This window comes from Nanorana parkeri, unplaced genomic scaffold (assembly GCF_000935625.1).
Source record: "Nanorana parkeri isolate BGI_ZX_2015 unplaced genomic scaffold, ASM93562v1 scaffold335, whole genome shotgun sequence".
Lineage (NCBI taxonomy): Eukaryota > Metazoa > Chordata > Amphibia > Anura > Dicroglossidae > Nanorana > Nanorana parkeri.
The window spans coordinates 1213643-1233154 of NW_017306603.1; the positions used below are offsets into that span (position 1 = coordinate 1213643).

The following is a 19512-nucleotide window of genomic DNA, read 5'->3' on the forward strand; positions in this document are numbered from 1 at the left end:
AGGTACATTAATTAAATGTCAGCCTTTTACATCTGCCTATACTCTGATGTATACCAAGGAAACATACAAAAATGATGTCCTGGAACACCAATCTTTAATCATAACAAGATGTATCTCTGCAGAATCTTTGCAGTCTGTTGGACCTCTCCACTTCCTAATTACATTGCGTGCTTATTTTATTACGCCTTTATTCAATGATCAGCTTCCCCTAATTTCCGTCCGTGATACATGCTCTGAGCAGAATGTCAGCTTACAGACCCAAGGAATTACGTGTAATTATACATGTAAAGCAACAGGCACGTCTACCATGCTTCACATGTGCTCTCCATTACCACGGTCAGAAAGTCGGATGTCATGTAGGGGAGATATTACTTTGAGAATGTCCATTCTGTTTCTTTAGAGACAATATTGCGTTTAAAAAAAAAAAAGCGATAACAACTAAAAAAAAAAAACATAGCAATTATGGGGTAGGAAATGGTTTAAAGATGAACTTTAAAGTGCCAATCCACCAAAAAGTGATAGTCTAGCAGTAGTTGAGGTCTGGTGGGTTAATCCACCTGCTGTCATTTTCATATTTTGTATCGTTGGGTTCAAATAGTGAGATCTCCTTGTCAGAGTACCTGGTTTTGTTCCCATCATAATATAACGATCAAAGATTTTTATTATCTAACAAGCAGTGTTGACCTGACAGGCGTTGAGTTCCTATAGGCAACTTTTGTTTGGAGGCATAGTTTAAGAATCCAACAGGGAATGTGTGCTGTAAACGTCATGGTAGTTTTGTGGACCTGGAAAATCACTTGCAGAGAATGCTCCATCCATGTCACTGTACAAAGAACCGCTATGTGATTTAAAGAGACACAGTCTGCTGAAAATCCTCCCTAGCAAGGCATATTCAACAATGCATGCTATCATGACAGCTCTCTGCTCCACTTAAAGGAGCAGGGTTATTGAGTATGGACCATGTGACCTCCTCCATCCCCACCACTGCCTGTGCGACGTGGACCATTCCAATTGACTGTCCACCGGAGGGGTCCTCTCAGGATCCAGAAAACTATGGACATCAGTTCAAGGAGAGCCAAAGGAATTGGCCGGTGGCAGTAACTCTAAAAGGTGCCCATACACCTTACGATTATCGGACGATTTTCGTATGCGATCGACTTTTCAGCCAATAATCGTATGCATTGCATGTCCGACCGACAGTACTGTACAATCGTACGACTTTTGACGGTCAAGCATGTTTGAAAACTTTGCTAGATTTTACGATTGTCGTAAGGTTGCTGGCGTTTCTGTCCGTCAAAAGTCGTACGATCTACGCAGCGTACGTGTACGCAGTCGTACGATCTACGTAGCATGCGCTAACGAAAATACGGCAAATCAATTACCGCATTTCGTCCAGGTGCTTTTCGTTAATTGCGGCTAAATTAATCTTGCGATCATCAGGGCAAGATGGGGCCGTCGTACGAAAATCGTACAATGGTTCGATCATCGGACGAAAAGTTTAGTCCGATAATCGTAAGGTGTATGGGCACCTTTACACTGGATTAGCGGTCCCAACAACATCAGTGAGGGAACTAGATGGAGGGACTCAGGTGAGCATAATTTTCTTCACGAGGTAAGAAAAACTAAACACCTAGCAGGGTAGGTCACAGGGGGGTAAGAGGGAGGGATGGTAGGGAGATCTTCTTTGCTTTAAGTTCACAAGAAGTGAGAAGGACCCGGATTTCCGGAACAATCAACAGGTATTTTCTGTACTGGCTGCAAATGTTTTTAGTCTGAAAAGTGAAAACTGAGGCAGCCACCACATCTGAGGACTGGTAATCTGCAACAAATTACATTTTTGTTTCTGGGTCTAGGTACACTTTAAATCCATACAAGAAATGTATTGAATCCAAATAACTGCTGAACGTACAACATTTACATATGTAAGTTAATAAACAGATAAGTCACGAATCCTGCAAAACCTTAAACCCTTACAGCATGAGAAAGCTGGCCAGTTCATCGGTTCCCATCATTCCCGTGTACAGAAATGGCTCCTGTCCAGCCTGGTAGATTCTTATCACAGGGACAGTGGTGATGTTCTCCTTACTGCAGACATCTGTCCAGTCCGCACAGTTCACTCGGGCCAAAGACACATCCAGGAGGTCTAAAAGAAGGAAAAAGGAGACCATCAGGGATTATAAATACACTACTTTATATCACCCTTCTCCTGAATCTCTACACAGCATATTATTATACAGGATTTATATCACGCAAACAGTTTGCGCAGCGCTTTACAATATAAGGAAGACATTACAATCATAATACAATTCAAGACAAGGTGGTAAGGAGGGCCCTGCCCCTGAGGGCTTACAATCTAAAAGGGAGGGGGAAGTGATACATGAGGCGGTAGCTGTGTGGGGATGAATTGTTTGAGAACGTGATGGTTGAGTGGTTAGTTTGAGGTGAGATAGGCTTCCCTGAAGAGATGAGTCTTAAGGGATCGATAAAAAGGCAGTCAGAGTGAGAGATAGACGGACAGGTTGGAGTAAAGAATACACTGTATGTGAAAGAAAAGAGTTTACACAGCTTCAGTTTCAATATTGTTGGGTGCCAGAGTCACAGTGACATCAGTGTATCCTTAATCCAAATTATACCTAGAGAGCTGTAAATCACATTCCGGTGAATGATTCATGTCCCTATCACAAAAGGCTCTAACACCTGTGCAGCCTTTCACCTAGATGTCTATGTGGCAGACAAAGGCGGCTGCGTTGCATGTCAATGTAACTGTCACCTCCCGTCCTTCCCATGGGCAGGTATGTGCGTGGTCTTCAAGCAATATGTAAAATCTCACATGTAGGTGTGTTTCCTCTTCTCAGGTGTAGGTGTGTTACACATTCCGGTGTTGAACAAATGGCATTATCAACGTTCATAAGTTAAGGTAAGATCATCTTCCGTCCATAAAAAAATAACTCGCTGAGGAATTGCAGTTGAGGACGCATTACATTTAGATACAAGCTTTAAACAGACTTATTGTTCTTGGGATAGGTAACAAAACAAAAAAAAAGATTAAAGTAGATATAAAGCCAATCAATAAAATGTGATATAAGCGTTAACATCTTAATGTAATTCCAAATATTGTTTTACATCTTTTTAAAGCTTTCATTAAAATAATCCCTGCTGGTCCTGCCAGGAAGGCCCTTACTGAAGCACTTCCTGTTTTGCGGTGAAAAGTGTCTGCCAACCAGGGCCATCCCCAAAATGAGGCAGGTTGAGGCTGTTGTCTCGGCATCTCTTTGGGTCATGTGGGGTGCGACAGGCAAAACAGCACGGCTGCTCTGCTGTACAACGTTTGCAGTGTGACTATTACCCCCCTTCGCCAGTCAGAGCATCCGAGGTGCTAAGACTCGGGAGAAGAGGTGTAAGGGTCATACACATCTCCCTGCCCAGCTCTTGGGCAACCTGAGATGCTCTTGTCAGCATCCCGCTCAGCTCTTGGCAACCAGTGATGTCAAAGACTACATGAGCCCGTGCCTTGACCTCTAGACTCATCACCAGCACTAAAGAGCAAGAAGGATTCCCATCATCCAAGGCCACACTTCCAGCAATTGCTGTCAAGCTGGCTTGTGCACCACGGGTGACTTGCTTCTGCAGGATATAAATGGAGCCCACATTACGGTCTCTGCACCAATATGTTTTTTTGTGGGTATGTGGCCTCCAGGTTTTGGAGTGGGTTAGACCCTCTGTCAAGTTTCCAATGCTCTACTTAAACTTGTGACCAAAAAAAAAAGTGACGGAAAATCCAAAGGTTTACAGTTGTGTCAAGAGGTAAGAGGAAATCTTACAAAGGACACCTATTCTAGGGAAATCTCACTTTGGGATATTTCCTCTAAACATCCTGTTGCAGACAGGAAGTGAAGGGAAATTTCCCTAATGGTACACAAACAGCATGAAAATATCCTAGCAGAGTTTTTAACCCTTTCCCTACTCTATCCAAAACTTAAAGTGCTGGCTATACATGGTAGCCAGGGGTGTCCCCAGCCTTTTTGCCACCTGAGGAGACGCATGGGGGGGAGGCTCTGTCTGGTGGCCCGCCCAGTCAGAACATCCCGCCCAGCTCCTGGCAGCCAATGACGTCACTGGTTACCAGTAGCTGGACGGGACGCCGGCCAGAGTGTCCCAGGTTGCTAAGAGTTGGACGAAGAGATGTGTATGGTCCTTACATATCTCCCCACCCAGCTCTTAGCAACCTGGGATCCTCTGGCCAGTGTGGGGGGCAGCAGGCACACTGCCAACATTGTGCATGCTGCTCTGCCTGCCGCCATCCCCACGTGACCGAAAGAGATGCCACCAGAGGCGACAGCCTTAAAGTGACATTAAACCCTCAGATTTTTTAACATAAAACAATACTGTAATGTGCGCCTTACTGTAATCCATGGTAGTTTCCCTTCTCTTTGCTGCTCTTCCTTTTAAATCCTCATGTCTTCTCATGCTTGGGGAGAACTTCCCTTTGCAGCTGAGTGCCTCTTCCTGTAGAGCTGGCTCAGGTAGCAAACCTACACACAGACACCATGTATCCCTTTCTGAGACAAGGCAGTCTGCTGCAAAACAGAAGTTCTGCAGAGCATGAGAACAGATACAGATTTAAAAGGAAGAGCAGCAAAGAGAAGGGAAACAACCATGGATTACAGTAAGGCGCACATTACAGTATTGTTTTACGTTAAAAAATCTGAGGGTTTAATGTCACTTTAAGCTGCCTAATTATAGGAGCATCCCTGACTGCAACATTTGACTTCATATCTTTTAGTTCTATTGTACGTATATTTTCAAATATTTGAATGCACTTGGATACCAGCTATTTTCTTAACCTCCCTTGGTGATGACAACCGGAAAAAAAAAATCAGACTTTGTAATTGTCAAATTAAACACTGTTTTAAATCTTTCTACAAGATCTGAAGTGTCGGGTTCTCAGTTAGCATGCGTGTCAATGGCAGCATACAGAGCAGCCTAACCTGTCTTATTCACAGAGGGAAAGAATTCACTTTTCCCATACTTCAGATAAACAGAGGGGCCATTAAACTGACGTTCTGTGTGAGTCAGATAAACACATCTAGAGTCACCAAACAATACTGGAAATTCGGCACCGTCAAAATAAACCGCTCGCTTCTCGCCATTGTGACGCAAGGTGGTCTAATATGGCACAAACTGGATCTCTGTTTGCATATCCAAAGTCAATTCTCACTAAGGTAATGTGGAGTCGACATTGTGTTTTATAAATGCCAGGAAATGGTATTATATGGGTATAATACCCCTTAAGACTGGAGATGGAACACAGCTGCGGAGATCACCTTCACAAGTCAAAAGCTTTATTTCACAATTATCGCAGTCTCTATTTTAATAAAGTTGTCTCAGCGGTAATGTTTAGCATTAGTGATGGGCTCGGGCGTGTTCGCAGCTCCACGTGCCGAGCCCGCCAGGAAGCTGACAGCACCAATCACAGGCACGGAGACATTTCCCGATCTCTGCAGCTGCGGACCGGGATAATGTCTCAGTACCTGTGTTTGGCGCTGCGGCGCTGTCAGCTTCCTGGCGGGCTCGGCACGTGGAGCTGCAAACACGCCCGAGCCCATCACTATTCAGCATCACATCACATGAGTAATAATCACTTATACTGGAAGAGCGTTACACTGATGAGGTGATTGCAATGGTTACTGCATAACACAAAGCTAAAATCAATAGTTTGAATGGGGATGTGGCAGCAGTGCTAGGTTTGTAATAGTGGCTTCACATCACAGGGTTAACAGATATTTAATCTAACTGAGCATGTAACTGCTGTGGTAACTGCAATGTTCACTTCACATCACACGGTTAAGGTGCCCATACACTGCACGATTCTCGTACGAGAATCGCGGGAAATCCTGCGATCGTACGAGAATCGTGCAGTGTATGGAAGGCGTGCGACCGTCTCTACTGTACGGTCGCACGTCTTCCGTCGAACCAGCATGCTAGAAAACCCGCCGGGAATCGTACGATTCTCGGTGAGTTAGTGGCCTGCTGATTCGACAACTGCCGAACGGGCCGGTGTGTGCACGCGCATACAGCCCGTTTGCAGACATCGTAAGCCCGCCCCTCATTGTAGTGATCATAAGCCCGTCCCTCAGGGGGGCGGACTTGCGATGATCGCAAGTACGATCTGCCTGTCCAAGATGGGCAGATCGTACGTTTTTTTAAGTACTTTACAACCCTCACAAGACAAAAGTCTTGCGAGGGTTGTAAAGTGTATGGCCACCTTTAGAATTAGTAGTTTGAATGAGCATTTAACAGCAGTGATAAGGTTGTAATATTAGCTTCACATCGCAAATTCAAAGTCAGTAGGGTTGCATGAACATAATCACCTGTGGTAATTGAATACTTGCTGTTAGTTGTACACAAGCTAGATCTTGCTGTAAAGGTGCCCATACACCTAGCGATTATCGTACGATAATCGCGGGAAATCCTGCGATCGTACAATAATCGGCAGGTGTATGGAAGGCGTCCGACCGTTTCTACTGTACGGTCGCACTACTTTTGTCTTACGAGCACGTTGGAAAACCAGACGAAAATCTTAGGATTTTCGTCGGGTTTGTGGCGTGCACGTAAGACGAATGCCACCCGGTCCGGTGTGCGCAAGTGCACACTGCCTGCTCAGCATTGCAGTGATCGGAAGCCCTCCCCTCAGCGCGGCGGGCTTGCGATGATCGCAAGTACGATCTGCCTGTTCAAGATGGGCAGATCGTACAAGCTTTTAATTACCTTACAACCATCGCGGGACGAAAGTCCAGCGTAATGGAGATACTTGCAGTGGCTGATTGCTGGCTGCAGTGGCCGTAGAGCAATGGGTGTAGAAGGCTGTAGAGCAATGAACTGCAGTCAGGCGTGGTGCACCATGTGTCCCAGCAAGCCCCGAAGGATGAGGTGTGCAGGGGCGCAATTGTAGGTGGCTAAGAAGTGACTGTAGCTTCAGGATGGAGAGCGGGGTTGTGCAGAGCTTGTCCATTGCAGGAACGCCGGACAAGTGAAACTTCGCTGCTTAAGCTGAGGAGGACGACGGAGCAGCGTGACGTTGGCGGACCGGGGGCGGAGCTACACTCCGTGTCCGAGATGCAGGAGAGGTAAGTATACCGGATCTATTACAGTGAGTCGGCTTTTAAATCCATGCCAAGACAATGTGGCTCATTATTTTAGCTGTGGAAATCCCTTACAGAATTTTCTGTTTTCAAGTTAATAGACCATTAAGAATTTTCAGGAAATAGAGGAAATAAAGGATGAGGCAATTAAAGCGCAAAGTCTCCCACTATCTCACCTCTTCAGGGCCATTCCTATAATAAGGCAGCCTGGGTCACGGACCCCCCCACCCCTTTGTGGCCAGAGCATCCCAGGTTGCTTGAAAGTCTTAGCAACCTGTGATGCTCTTGGCTGGCGTCCTGTCCATTTCCTGGCGACCAGGGATATCAGTGAGCTGGGCGGGATGTCAGACGGAGCCAGAGCCACCCCCCAAGGTAACAAGCGCTACCAACACCCGCAACCCCTCCCCCCCCTCCTGTGTCAAATGTCTAGGGACACCCGTGCATTTCTTTACGTACCCCATGTATGTTATAAATTATAAGTGTTTGCATAGCTAAGTAATTAACACTTCGCTCAGCACAAGTGTCTTCACACAGAGTTGTATTGCAGAGAAAGGGAGGGGAGTGTCTGACCAGGTCTGCGTGAATTACTGAGTGATGACTACTGAGTGCACTGGATATTTTGTGGTGCCTATTGAACAGCATCGTTATAATAATACAGATAAGACCATAAAAATGTAGTTGTGAGTTCAATGTCTATCTGAATGCATATCTATTTCTGTGACTTAAAATGGGCTTTAAATCCTGGCGGGCCTTATTTATCAACCTGTCTTTTAAAAGTGGACCATCCTGACTGTGAACTAAACATGAGATTGTAGTCCATCCCGGGAGTGAGCTTGGAGCGGTGACTACTTTACAACACACACAGGGACCATGGGGAATAAAAGTAGTCACCCTCCAGAAGGAAGGACAGTGTCAGCACCAATTCAGAGATGATTGGAGGATCTACAGCCGAGTGATACACAAATAAGATACATTGTTGTTATTAGTTGAGGTTCCTGAATGTATTTTTAAGATTCCATTCCTGAGTTTAGTGTCACTTTAAATAAGGGGAAGGCTATATACACAACCACATCTATTTCTCTGCTAGTCACCCAATCCATTCAAGTTGTTATGCTTACGCTCAATACCACCAGTGATCTAAAGTAAAGTTGAATTTGGGAAAGTAGTGTGTATACCCTAAAAATCCAAAGCAATAAGGTGTGCACAAAAACCAATCAGATTGTTCCTTTCATTTATGAAACTGCACTCCGAAATGTTAGAGTCTTTGCTACAGTAATGTGCAGATGCTGTTTGACTTTTTTTTCTTTTTAAATGCCTTTACAAAGGACACTTTCGTTACACAATTCTTGACATGTATTTCTACCAGACATCAAGGTTCATTTCAAGACATGTTTTATATACTAGCACTAAGAGATCACCTCATACCTTTGTATTTTGCTGCCATATTTGTAACTGACTCCAGGAACGACAATGACACGGGATCCCCTGCAAATTAGAGATAAAAAATACTTGATATTATAATAAGGAAACTAACAGGTTATGTAAACTGTACTCCAGGGTAGGGGGGGGGGTTGAAAATACATCTTTTTACCCACCTCCTAATAGACCAGTTTGCTCCTCACCACCAAGAACCTGATGGAAACTTAAAAGGAGAACTATGAGGCGAGTGAAAATCACTCATCCAAATAGTTCGAGCCGATGTGTGACAATGAAACTGTCACACGTCGGCTCAATAGAACGGGTAGTGAGTGAACACATATCGTCGCTCGCTCACTTCTCGATCATCTCCTTGCAGAGAGCCGTGACTGTCAGTCATTGCTCCCCGCACGAATTCCCCCCCTCCCCGCTCCGATCCTCCAGCGCTGACTGGGGGAACGGACGGGGGAGGGGGCGGGTACAGTTGACTCTGCCTCTAGATAGGCAGAGCCAGCTGTCACCCACGCAGCTGGGTGGATGTCGACAGTAATGAGATCCGTCCCGGCTGCGGAGGTCTCAGTATAACGCGAGCTTGAGATATACTGAGCTTTGGGTCGTGGGAGGACGCTAGTATATGTCCTCCCGTTAATCCCTTAAGAGAACTATGGGGAAAAACACTTACCACGTAGATCTCTTTTAATACCTCCATGTCAAGGTTTGCCACAAGGTATACCGTACAACCTTAAAGCAGAACTATACTCACCTTCTCTCTAGCGATGCAATGTCTGCAAGCTCCCTCACTGGTGTCTACATCTTCCGCCAGTCTTATTCTAGGTTCAGGATCTTTGACTATCTTAATTGGCCATATGGGGATGATGTTCTTTCCCCCCAGATACATGCACGGCCATCTACATTGTCGGGAATATTGCAAACAAACAGGTAAGAATCCTTTACTGCAGGACTGGAACTTTCCTTTCCAAATCAACTGAATGAAGATATTCAAAATAGCACTTTAAGCATCTATTCTGTACCGGCCACACCTGCACAGTCAATCCCCATGGACTTTTATGAGGCCCAAGGCAGGCCTCATAAAGGCACATGAAAGATGGACCCATAGAAGTCTATGGGCACAAGGAAGATGGACCCATAGAAGTCTATGGGGATTGACACCTTGCCAACGCTCCCCACCGCTCCTTTCTCTGCTGCAGCTAGCTCTAAAATCCTCAGCTGGGGTTGGATGCTAGAGAGGAAAGGTCAATTCTTTAGTCGTATGACAGTGCTTGGACCTAGCAATTAGCTGCTAGACCTGAGCACTGTAACATAGGAGGAGGTCATAAGCTGTGATGGAGAAAGGAGCAGTAGAGGAGTGCAGGCATAATGAGTATCAATGGAGCATGGTTTTTTTTTGTAAAGACAGTGTCACTTTGCCTTAAATGTGGAAGGTGACAACGACTCTGTAACATTACATCTTCTCAAACTTTTTCACTGGTAAGGTTCACTTTAAGCTGGTCGAGTCCGCTGTGTATATAACAAAAATATCAAAACCTATAGATTTTCTTTACAGCACTGTAAATATAAATATAAATGCACACAGATGTTTAATTAATAACTGCCTAAAAATGGTGAGATTATCTGAAATTAGAATCTCCCACAGATTCCCAGAACATGATGGATTCTCCGTTCCCTGCGTCCCTGACCTGCAATTATTGGCATATGCTCTCAGTCATGTAGTCATGTAGCTATAATATATACAGATATCATGGAGTGAGCAGCTCTGTACAAACAACAGAGCCATGTTCAGCCTCTTGTGTATTGCTGGGGCTGAGTATCAAACTACACTATGGAAAGATGGCTCTAATACACATAGCAACTTGCCAGACTTCAGCAAAGTTCCAAAATGCTGCACAACTACTTTTTTCCTTCCCCTCTTTTGGGATTAATGTTTGGCACTAAGGGCTCATTTGCACCACATGCATTGGGCTGCATTGGTCAACGAAGTCCCAATGCATAGACAAGCCCAAAAGCATTGATTTCTATTTTACAACTGCATTTGGTAGGAGGACTGGAGCCCTGGTATGGACGGGTGTAAAAGGATCAGTTACTAGGAGGCAGCTCTTTGTCTGCAGGGGTGTTCATTGAGATCTCCAGAAGAATTTTTAAGACATTAGAAAGTTAAACGTGACACACCAATTGGTTTAGTCCACTAAGTGTTCTTTATTCTATTCATGTAAGGGTACAAAGCTAATGCATTTTGGGGCTCACAGTTCCTCCTTCATCAGGGCTTAAAAACAAATTCAGGTGACAGCTGTTATACTGGCAACTGACTGCTACCATATGCATTCTCTCTACACAGTTGCTGTGCAGTGCAAAATTCATTATCCGCCATGGCCGAGAAGGATCACGACAATATTGTGGGGGTCATTCTCGGCTGCCTGACAAGTGGCTCTGCCTCTCTGTGCACAGTTGAGAGCCGGAGCCCGCCGCTTCCGCTTCCTCCCCTTTCTGTAGCTCAGGCTTGCCCTGGAGGTACAATGTGGGGAATTCCTGCAGCAGCCAGTGACTGATAGTTACTGCTCTACGCGGGGAGCAGAGACCGAGAGCTGACTGATCATTGGTCATGTGATCGGACAGTTCTTGGTCTTAGAGCCAACGTTGGATATCTGCAGTGTCCATGCTGGTTCTAGGTATTGGGGAGAGTATGTGTTACTCTCCCTGTACTTCAACTTTAATGCTGAACAAGAAGTATCAAAACATACATCACAATCCTTTCGGTGAGATCCTGAAAACACTAAGGGGGTTATTCACAAAACTGCCGAAGGCAGCCGTGTGAATAACCATGTCGAAGTGAAGTGAGCAGAACAACGTTCGGCTATTCACTCCGGCTCAGTACAGCTGAAATCAGCCGTACATCGGCTGCCTTCGGTCAGTCGAACATGCTCAGCATGTTCGGCTGAGCCGAAGTGCAGAAGGACTTCGACTCAGCTGTTCCAACATCTGGATCAGCTGAGCCGAAGCTTCAGCAGCTCACTCGCTGCCCTTCGCCCCTATTCACATAGGGGCCGAACGGCAATGAGTGAATAGCCGAATGCTACCAAGCGGGATTGGGCTAGGCCAGTGATGGCGAACCTTGGCACTCCAGCTGTTTTGGAACTATAAGTCCCATGAGGCATTGCAAGGCTCTGACAGCCACAGACATAACTCCCAGAGGCAGATGCATGTTGGGATTTGTAGTTTTGGCACAGCTGGAGTGCCAAGGTTCGCCACCACTGGGCTAGGCTATTCTGCTTGGTACCTCTGCCCAGCTGTCATTTGCAGCTTCGGCTGTCACTTCGGCTCAGTCGAGCTGAAGCATATGTGTTTGGCTGAGCTGCTCAGCCGCCTTCGGCTGCTGTGCGGGCTATTGTGAATAGCCCGTACAGCCTCCCTTCGGTTCGACTGAACTGAAGGTCTCCGGCGGCTGAGGAGAGCCGAAGGATCAGCCGAAGCTACAGCTGGATCTTTCGGTTCTTCTGTGAATAACCCCCTAAGTATCCCATAGCTTGTGAGAAGACACTCCAGCCCAGTACAGGATGGTGTTCTCACTTTTGGGATCCTCATCACTTCCAGGATCTTGCCGAGAGGATGGTGATGTTACCCTCACCTAGGTGCTACAGACACAGCTGGGTGAAAGCTAAATGTATTTTAGCAATGAATGCAGCACTTTGGAATGGAGAAGTGAGCCTGACGCAACCGACTTGATTAATCCTCTGAAATCGGAAATGTATCGCCCATTTAGATCAGTATGTACATACGTGTATGGGCACCATAAGCGTCACAATATTCCTTTCTGAAGACCCATTTCGGACTTTAATATATATGTTCTGTCAGCGCTGAGCTAAACACAGAACTAAACACTCTGACATATATTTACATTGTCACGATGACTTCTACCACCAGGAAGGAATGCATCTGGAAACTTACAGCTCATATAGAAGAGGACAGCTGTGTGACGGGGGCTGAGCGGAACCATCTTGAATGTCTCATCCGTCATGGAAGGTACCAGCTGCAATGGTAAGCTGCGATTTTTGTCTCTATATACGGCTTCCGCTACCTCATCATCCTGGACCTCTGCGGTTAGAGAAAAAAAAAGGATCAGAAACCTAAATATTTACAAGTCGCTGACACGTGTTTAAATACCATTCCCGCAACGAAAAATTACATAGCCATTTTTCAGAAAAGGGTTCATGTCTGGAGATGCCTACAGTATATGTCTTATGGACTGCAAATGTGCAGACTAAACCAAACAGAGCAAGGGTATACAGAGAGAACGAAGCCAAAATAAATTGCAGTGCAGTTACAGCGCATTTTGTTGCATTCAAAGATACAGTACGTGTAACATGTATGACTATATATGTAAAATGATGTAACATGTATGCAGCACTGATCCACCGCTATTCAATAACATACCTGCTAAAAGAAGAGGTGATATATTTATCTTTTCGGCTACCCATGTGTTTAAATGCTACTGCTTTGCTGACCTTCCCTCCACCTGTGAGTATTAGACTGGTCGGATGGGTCAAATGCATGTTACCCCTGCAGCACGGTGTGATTCCTCCCAATGGCTTACAGTTGTCTAAAATGTCTATATATGCTGAAGCATTCCTGTGTTGATGGGTTTTCATTCGGTTTAAAGTTGAACTCTGGGCACAAAAACTTTCATTTCAATATATTCCTTAATAGTCACAAAGGATATAAATCCACTTTCTGTGCAACAAAATGCCTTTGCAAACCAATTTATTGCCTTGTAAAACTAGCAGCGACATAATCGCTGGGCTGTCATTAGCCTGTGCAGAGAGTAGAGCTGTTAGGGGGACCCGGACAGCCCCATGCAGTACGGGCTCCCTGCAGAAAACTACAGGAGAGGGCAGAGACGAGACTAATCACCTTGTACAAGGAGAGAGAGCGGCATTGACCGGTCTTTATTACAGGAGGGGGCGGAGACAAGACAAGTCACCCTGCACAAGGAGAGTGAGCAGTAGTGACCAGTCTTTATTACAGGAGGGGGCGAAGACAAGACAAGTCACCCTGCACAAGGAGAGAGAGCATCAGTAAGCGGTCTTTATTACAGTAGGGGGCGGAGACAAGACCAGCCACCCTGTACAAGCAGAGAGAGGAGCAGTGACCAGTCTGTATTACAGGAAGCTCCAAGTCTCACACTGAATTACTGCACAGATCTGGAAGAAATACACAAAGCTCACCAAGATTCATAAAGAATACACGACTCTTGTATTAAGATATTTGCTTATCCCGGAGTTTGGCTTTAAGCGAGAATTGCATTTCCATACAAGTCTATGGGAATGCCAAAGGTAAAATGCAGGTCTTAAGGAGGACAACTGAAGGTCAAATGCACCTGTCAATAAATTCTGAATGATCTCAGAAGTGCCTCAAACAGATGCCATCAACACAAGCCCAAAGCCGTTAACATAGACCCTAACAGTACCCTTCACTGGAAACCCCATAATGCAATAATCTGGATGGGTGTCCGCATACTTTTGGCCACACAGTTGGTGTGATGGTCGGGTGTCCACAAAAATGTGGCCATATAGTGTATTACAGTGACCACTCTTAATTTCAGAAACAGGATTTATTTACATATACCAATGCAAAAAAAAAAAAAGCCATGTCCTATATGTTTCTGAATGCAGGGACATATAATAAAGCACAAGAGAATATTTCTAAAACTGAAGGTGGAGTTACACTTCAATACAAACATTACCGGGGTCAGCGGGTTCATCTTTTGTTTCCTCCGCGGCTTCTTCTTTGGTTGTAACATGTAGAAGGTTCAGAATTTGCTGGATGTCCTCTAACTTCATGTATTTCACTGGAGAGTTCTGTAAGCAAAGCCATGGAGATTGGTAGTTATAGGAAGTGAATGTTTACCATCCCAAAAACTTTCCAGCCCGTTCAAAACATTCATTTTAGTTGTCGCTGGATGCCAAAGAATGAAATCCCCTAACGATTTAAAAGGAGAACTATGAGGTGAGTGCTTTTCACTTACCTCATAGTTCTAGCCGACGTGTGACAAGGAGACTGTCACAGGTCGGCTCAGTAGATCGGGAGGTGAGGGAACACATACCGGCGTTCGCTCACTTCTCGATCCTGTCACGGCTCTCTGCAGTGACAGGGGAGGGGCTGAATTCCCACCTCCCCGCTCCAATCTGCCAGCGCTGACTGGCGGAACGGACGGGGGAGGGGGCGGGTACAGCTGGCTCTGCCTCTAGATAGGCAGAGCCAGCTGTCACTCACGCAGCTGGGCGGATCTCGACATCGATGTCGGGATCTGCTCCGGCTGCGGCATCTCAGTATACCGCGAGCTGTAGCTCGCGGTATACTGAGCTTAGGGTGACGGGAGGACGCTAGTTTGTGTCCTCCCGTGACCCTAAGGAGAACTATGGGGAAAAGCCCTGACCCCATAGTTCTCCTTTAACCCAACAGACTCTTTACTTCAGTGGTTCTCAACCTTTCTAGGGCCGGGACCCCTTGGTAACATTTGCCAAGTTGTGGTGACCCCCAACGGTAAAATTTGGGGTTGACGCGGCTGCTGCAGCGACATCTGGCGGCGTGGCGGGAGAACTGACACTGCTACGCTAGGAGAGGGCTGAGGAGGACTCTCACCGAGCACAGCAGAAATCACACAGCGACCCACAGGTTGAGAACCACTGTTGTAACAGCTAAAATGGCAAACCATATAACACAAGCCGAGGGTGTCAGGTTTTATTATTAATAATAATGATGATAATCACTAGATGGGGACCTAATGGAGAACTGCAGGTCCCCCTCTGCTGATTGACAGCAGCAGTGGGCGGGTGCAATAGCTAGTTTGCTATTGCAAAGTGAAATAGCCAATAGGAATCTAGCTATGCATTCCAAGCAGAGAACTTTCCGGGAGAAAGTGTTTCTCTCCCGGGCGGCCGGGAACCGCTATCTAATAGCGGGAGACTCCCGGCGACCCCTGGCAAATTGTCATTCGACCCCCAAAGGGGTCCCGACCCACAGGTTGAGAACCACTGCTTTACGTGAAACGTCACTGTTGTGTAGATGGGCCCTTAAAGTGTATCCAAACCCAAAACCATGAAGCTTGCTGGGCCTTAGATGTATTTGCTAACTTAGTTTTCTTGTTTTCAGGCTAAGAACATTTTCAGCAAGTACAGAAAATACCTGTAGATCTTGCCAGAAATACAAAGTCCTTGTCACTTCCTGTGAGCTGAAAAGACAGCACAAATAATATTATCTCTTTTGCAGGGCCAGCCCTATAATGATGCAGCTTAAGGCTATTGCCTCAGATGGCATCTCGTGATGGGGGGGGAGCGGCAGGCAGGGCGGCATGGCTGCTCTGTTGCACAATGTTTGCTGTGTGCCTGCCTCCCCTTTCCGGCCACAGCATCCCAGGTTGCTAAAAGTGGGGCTGGGAGATGTGTAAGGGCCAGTCACATCTCTCCAACCAGCTCTTAGTAACCCGGGACGTTCTGCCCAGTGTCCTGCCAACCAGATAAACCACCTCCGTCATCGTCAGCACTTTTCCCCATCTCTCTCCATAGGCCTACACTCTTTGCATCGAGGGACTGCAGAAATACCTGAGAGCCATCACAATGTGCCTTCATTCTTACACCCTCTAATGCAGGGGTAGCCAAACATCGCCCCTTCAGTTGATGTGAATCTACAAATCCCATCATGTATCTGCTTCTGGAAGTGCAATGCCTCTGGCTGTTAAGAGTCTTGCAATGCCTAATGGGATTTGTAGTTTAATCACAGTTGGAGGGCCAAAGTTTGACTCCTGCTGCTATCGTGTCTACAGCCCGCTTATGACCTGCCCTGCACCAATGACTGGGGGTGATGTGGGGAGTGAGAAAGATACTTTAGCATCAGGATCTCCCTGCTGCGGTCCCAATTACCAGGACATCAGTTCTGGATGAGCTTACTTGTCTGGAGTGTTGCACACCGCTCACCTCTTCTGCTCTTTTTATGCCCACATTGGTATCGGGAGGGATTTGGATGCCAGACTTCTCCCTGAGGGAAACAAAGAAAATGAAGCTGAAGTTTAATCTACTTATATTTTGCCTTCCTGTTCTCAACATGCAAATTAGATTTTTTAAATAAAACCTTTCTGTTTTCACTACATACCTTATTTTATACTCAGTGATGTCATCGCTGAAGCTCTGTGTTTCCCTATGCCAGGGGTGGGGAACCTCTGGCCCTCCGGCTGTGCTGAAATAACAAATCCCATGAGGTATTGCAAGATTCTCACAGCCACAGGCAGGACTCGCAGAGACAGATGCTTCATGGGATTTGTAGTTTCACCACAGCTGGAGGGCCGGAGGTTCCCCGCCCCTGCTCTATGCAATGCAGCCAGATCATGGTTGGTGGGAGGGGCCGGCCTCAGCTCTCCTCTCAAGAACCCTCAGCCCTAAGAAGTGGGCTAGTTCATGGGAGGAGGTATGCAAATATCAAAAATGTCTTGATGGGTGGATGTCAGTCTTAAACAGTGGGCATCCCTAGGCAGGCTGTATTTGCATGCTGATGCCCACGTGTGATGCTGAGCCTTCACGATTTAATGAACTAAAATCCAATGAATGAAAGGGGCGGTCCAGGGATAGTCAGACTGGGGAGGAAATGACAAGGTGATGCTGGACATTCTCCAGCCAGGAAAAGGAGGCGGGCTCTATCTGACTTGCTGCAGCTTCTAATGCACATTGTGAGGAGCTCGCAGTATACAGTGATATCAGAGGAAGGAATTTCAGTCCAGGAGAGGAGATAGATAAAGTACAGTAAGCGTTGTCACCTAGGACAGGAAGTGTGTTACTGGCAGGATCACCAGGTGAAAACAAAGGAAATGAAAGTTAATGCAGCTGCCACATCTAAGGATTATTAAGCTGCAATAAAATACATTTTGTTTTTGGGTTTAGATAGTGTTGCCGTGCCACTTGTCCCAGTAACATTACCTGAGTAAAATGGCCACGCCAGCTTTCCCCAGAAGTTGCCGTGCCACTTCTTCAGCCGTCTCCAAATCAGCGCCATACGTCTCCTGCTGGCCGACGATGAAGATCGCAGGTAGGCCGAGCTGGAGGTGAACACTGTTGAACTTTTCTGCATCTCCGGAAACTTCTCCCTGAAAATCCACACACATCATTTATTTGTAAGGTTTAAATGTGCTGGCACCAGGCCTTCGTGTAATCCCCCTTCATCCTGAGCTTCACATGATTTGTTTTTGTCAAAAGAAGACTGTCGGTCATTTTGGTGTCACCCCTCCAATGTTGTCACCTGGGTGCGGGCCGCAGCCCCCTTGTGATGCCACTGGGGTGGAGGTCAGTCTGAAGGAGTGAGTGCTTCTGAGCAGGCCGACCACCCCAGGTAACACTCACAAGTGACACTGAGCCTCCTGGAATAAAAAAACCTGTAATCCAATGAAGGAAAGGGGCGGGGCCTAAGCCAGTAAGGCTGAGGAGGAAAGCATTAGATGATGCTGGACATCCTTTAGCCAGGAAATTTGTATTTGGTAAAATACTTGCTCTATATGTTACAGGTATTAATGTTTTCTAAAGAGAGCTGGGCTATGACTTAAATATGGATGCTGTGCTATGCTCAAACCTACCACCAGGGGGAGCCCCATGACTTTCAGGAAGCGGTGGATGTTGAGGGTTGTCAGCGGATGCTCCAACATAGTTCGGTGGCATTTGTGGCTCACACTCGTCTCTGACTTGCAGTGGATGAAGAAAAGCTTTGCGGACACCTGGCTGGGCTCCTCCGTGCTATAATTCAAACCGTACAGAACAGTTAGCACCCTGTGAGATATGTAAACGCAACTGTAAAGTATCAGATGACAGGAAAGGGTTAAAATACCCATCAGGTTTTGTTGGCTGTCAATGTCCTGTTGGGGAGATTTCCCTTCTCTTCTCTCCTTGTCCTGAAAACACAATCAGAAGAGAGTGGAAATCTTCCTACAGTGAAGGGAAAAATCCTCTTAGACCAGGGGTGGGCAACTCCCTCCCTCCAGCTGTGCTTTAACTACAAACCCCATTATACCCCTGCCTCTGGGATTCATGCAGTGCCTCATGGGACTGGTAATTCCACAACAGTTGAAGGACCAGGGTTGACCACCCCGTCTTAGACAACTGTCCCTGGAACAGCTGTCCCCATTAGAAGATTTCCCCTGACATCCTGTTTCGGTGACAATAGAATAAGTTTGGATTTCCTATCATATTCTATCCACAGTTCCCAAGACATAAGACACAAGCAGCAATACAAATCCAAAATAGGTTTTAACACTTTCCTTCTCTATCCAAAACTAAAAAAAAAACAAAAAACATGAATTTCTTGCAAAACTGTACATAAAATTATGATATAATGAGACTCCTGATGAAGTGGCTGGTGCCACGTGGAGCGATCATTTCCATTGGTCATGCTGTACTGGCGTTCATCTGCAGAATTATCTAGGAGAGACACCATCTTTGGGTTATGGAAGTTTCTATAGGTAAATTGGGGCATTTAAAGCTGAACTCCAGAAATGTCCTATTTTTTTTTTTATAGTTACATTGGGCCAGCGGGGTTACATGTAATGATCCATCTGTCACATCCGGAGGGCCACTGGGGATGCTGAAATTCACTGTAGTAGCTTGTGCCACAGTCAGCATTGTTCTGGGTGCTGCTGGGGCGACTTGCCATCGGTATACCGAACACTCAACGAGTACTCAATCCTGTACTTCCACCATTCAAACAACATCTTGTATTCTATTAAATGAATACAGAGCAATATTTGATTGGATGAGGCGGAGAGGAAGAACGGGTAACGTCACGACCACCACCACCTCGTCCAATCAGAGAAAGCCTTATATTCATTATAAAGACGGGGTAACGTCACGACCACCACCACCTCGTCCAATCAGAGAAAGCCTTATATTCATAAAAAAAAGACGTTCGC

The 19512-nt window shown here is 46.1% G+C and overlaps 1 protein-coding gene across 1 annotated transcript in view; it reads right to left on the reverse strand.

Annotated features, from left to right (window-relative positions):
- TXNDC16 (thioredoxin domain containing 16) overlaps positions 1 to 19512 on the reverse strand; it is a 53966-nt gene that overhangs the window by 21328 nt on the left and 13126 nt on the right. Inside the window, exons 8-14 of the mRNA XM_018558369.1 lie at positions 18187 to 18343; positions 17537 to 17703; positions 16544 to 16604; positions 14314 to 14428; positions 12519 to 12665; positions 8568 to 8627; positions 1975 to 2143 (exon numbers count right to left, since the gene is read on the reverse strand). Coding sequence (XP_018413871.1) covers positions 1975 to 2143; positions 8568 to 8627; positions 12519 to 12665; positions 14314 to 14428; positions 16544 to 16604; positions 17537 to 17703; positions 18187 to 18343 — 876 coding nt within the window. The remainder of the gene's footprint in view (positions 1 to 1974; positions 2144 to 8567; positions 8628 to 12518; positions 12666 to 14313; positions 14429 to 16543; positions 16605 to 17536; positions 17704 to 18186; positions 18344 to 19512) is intronic.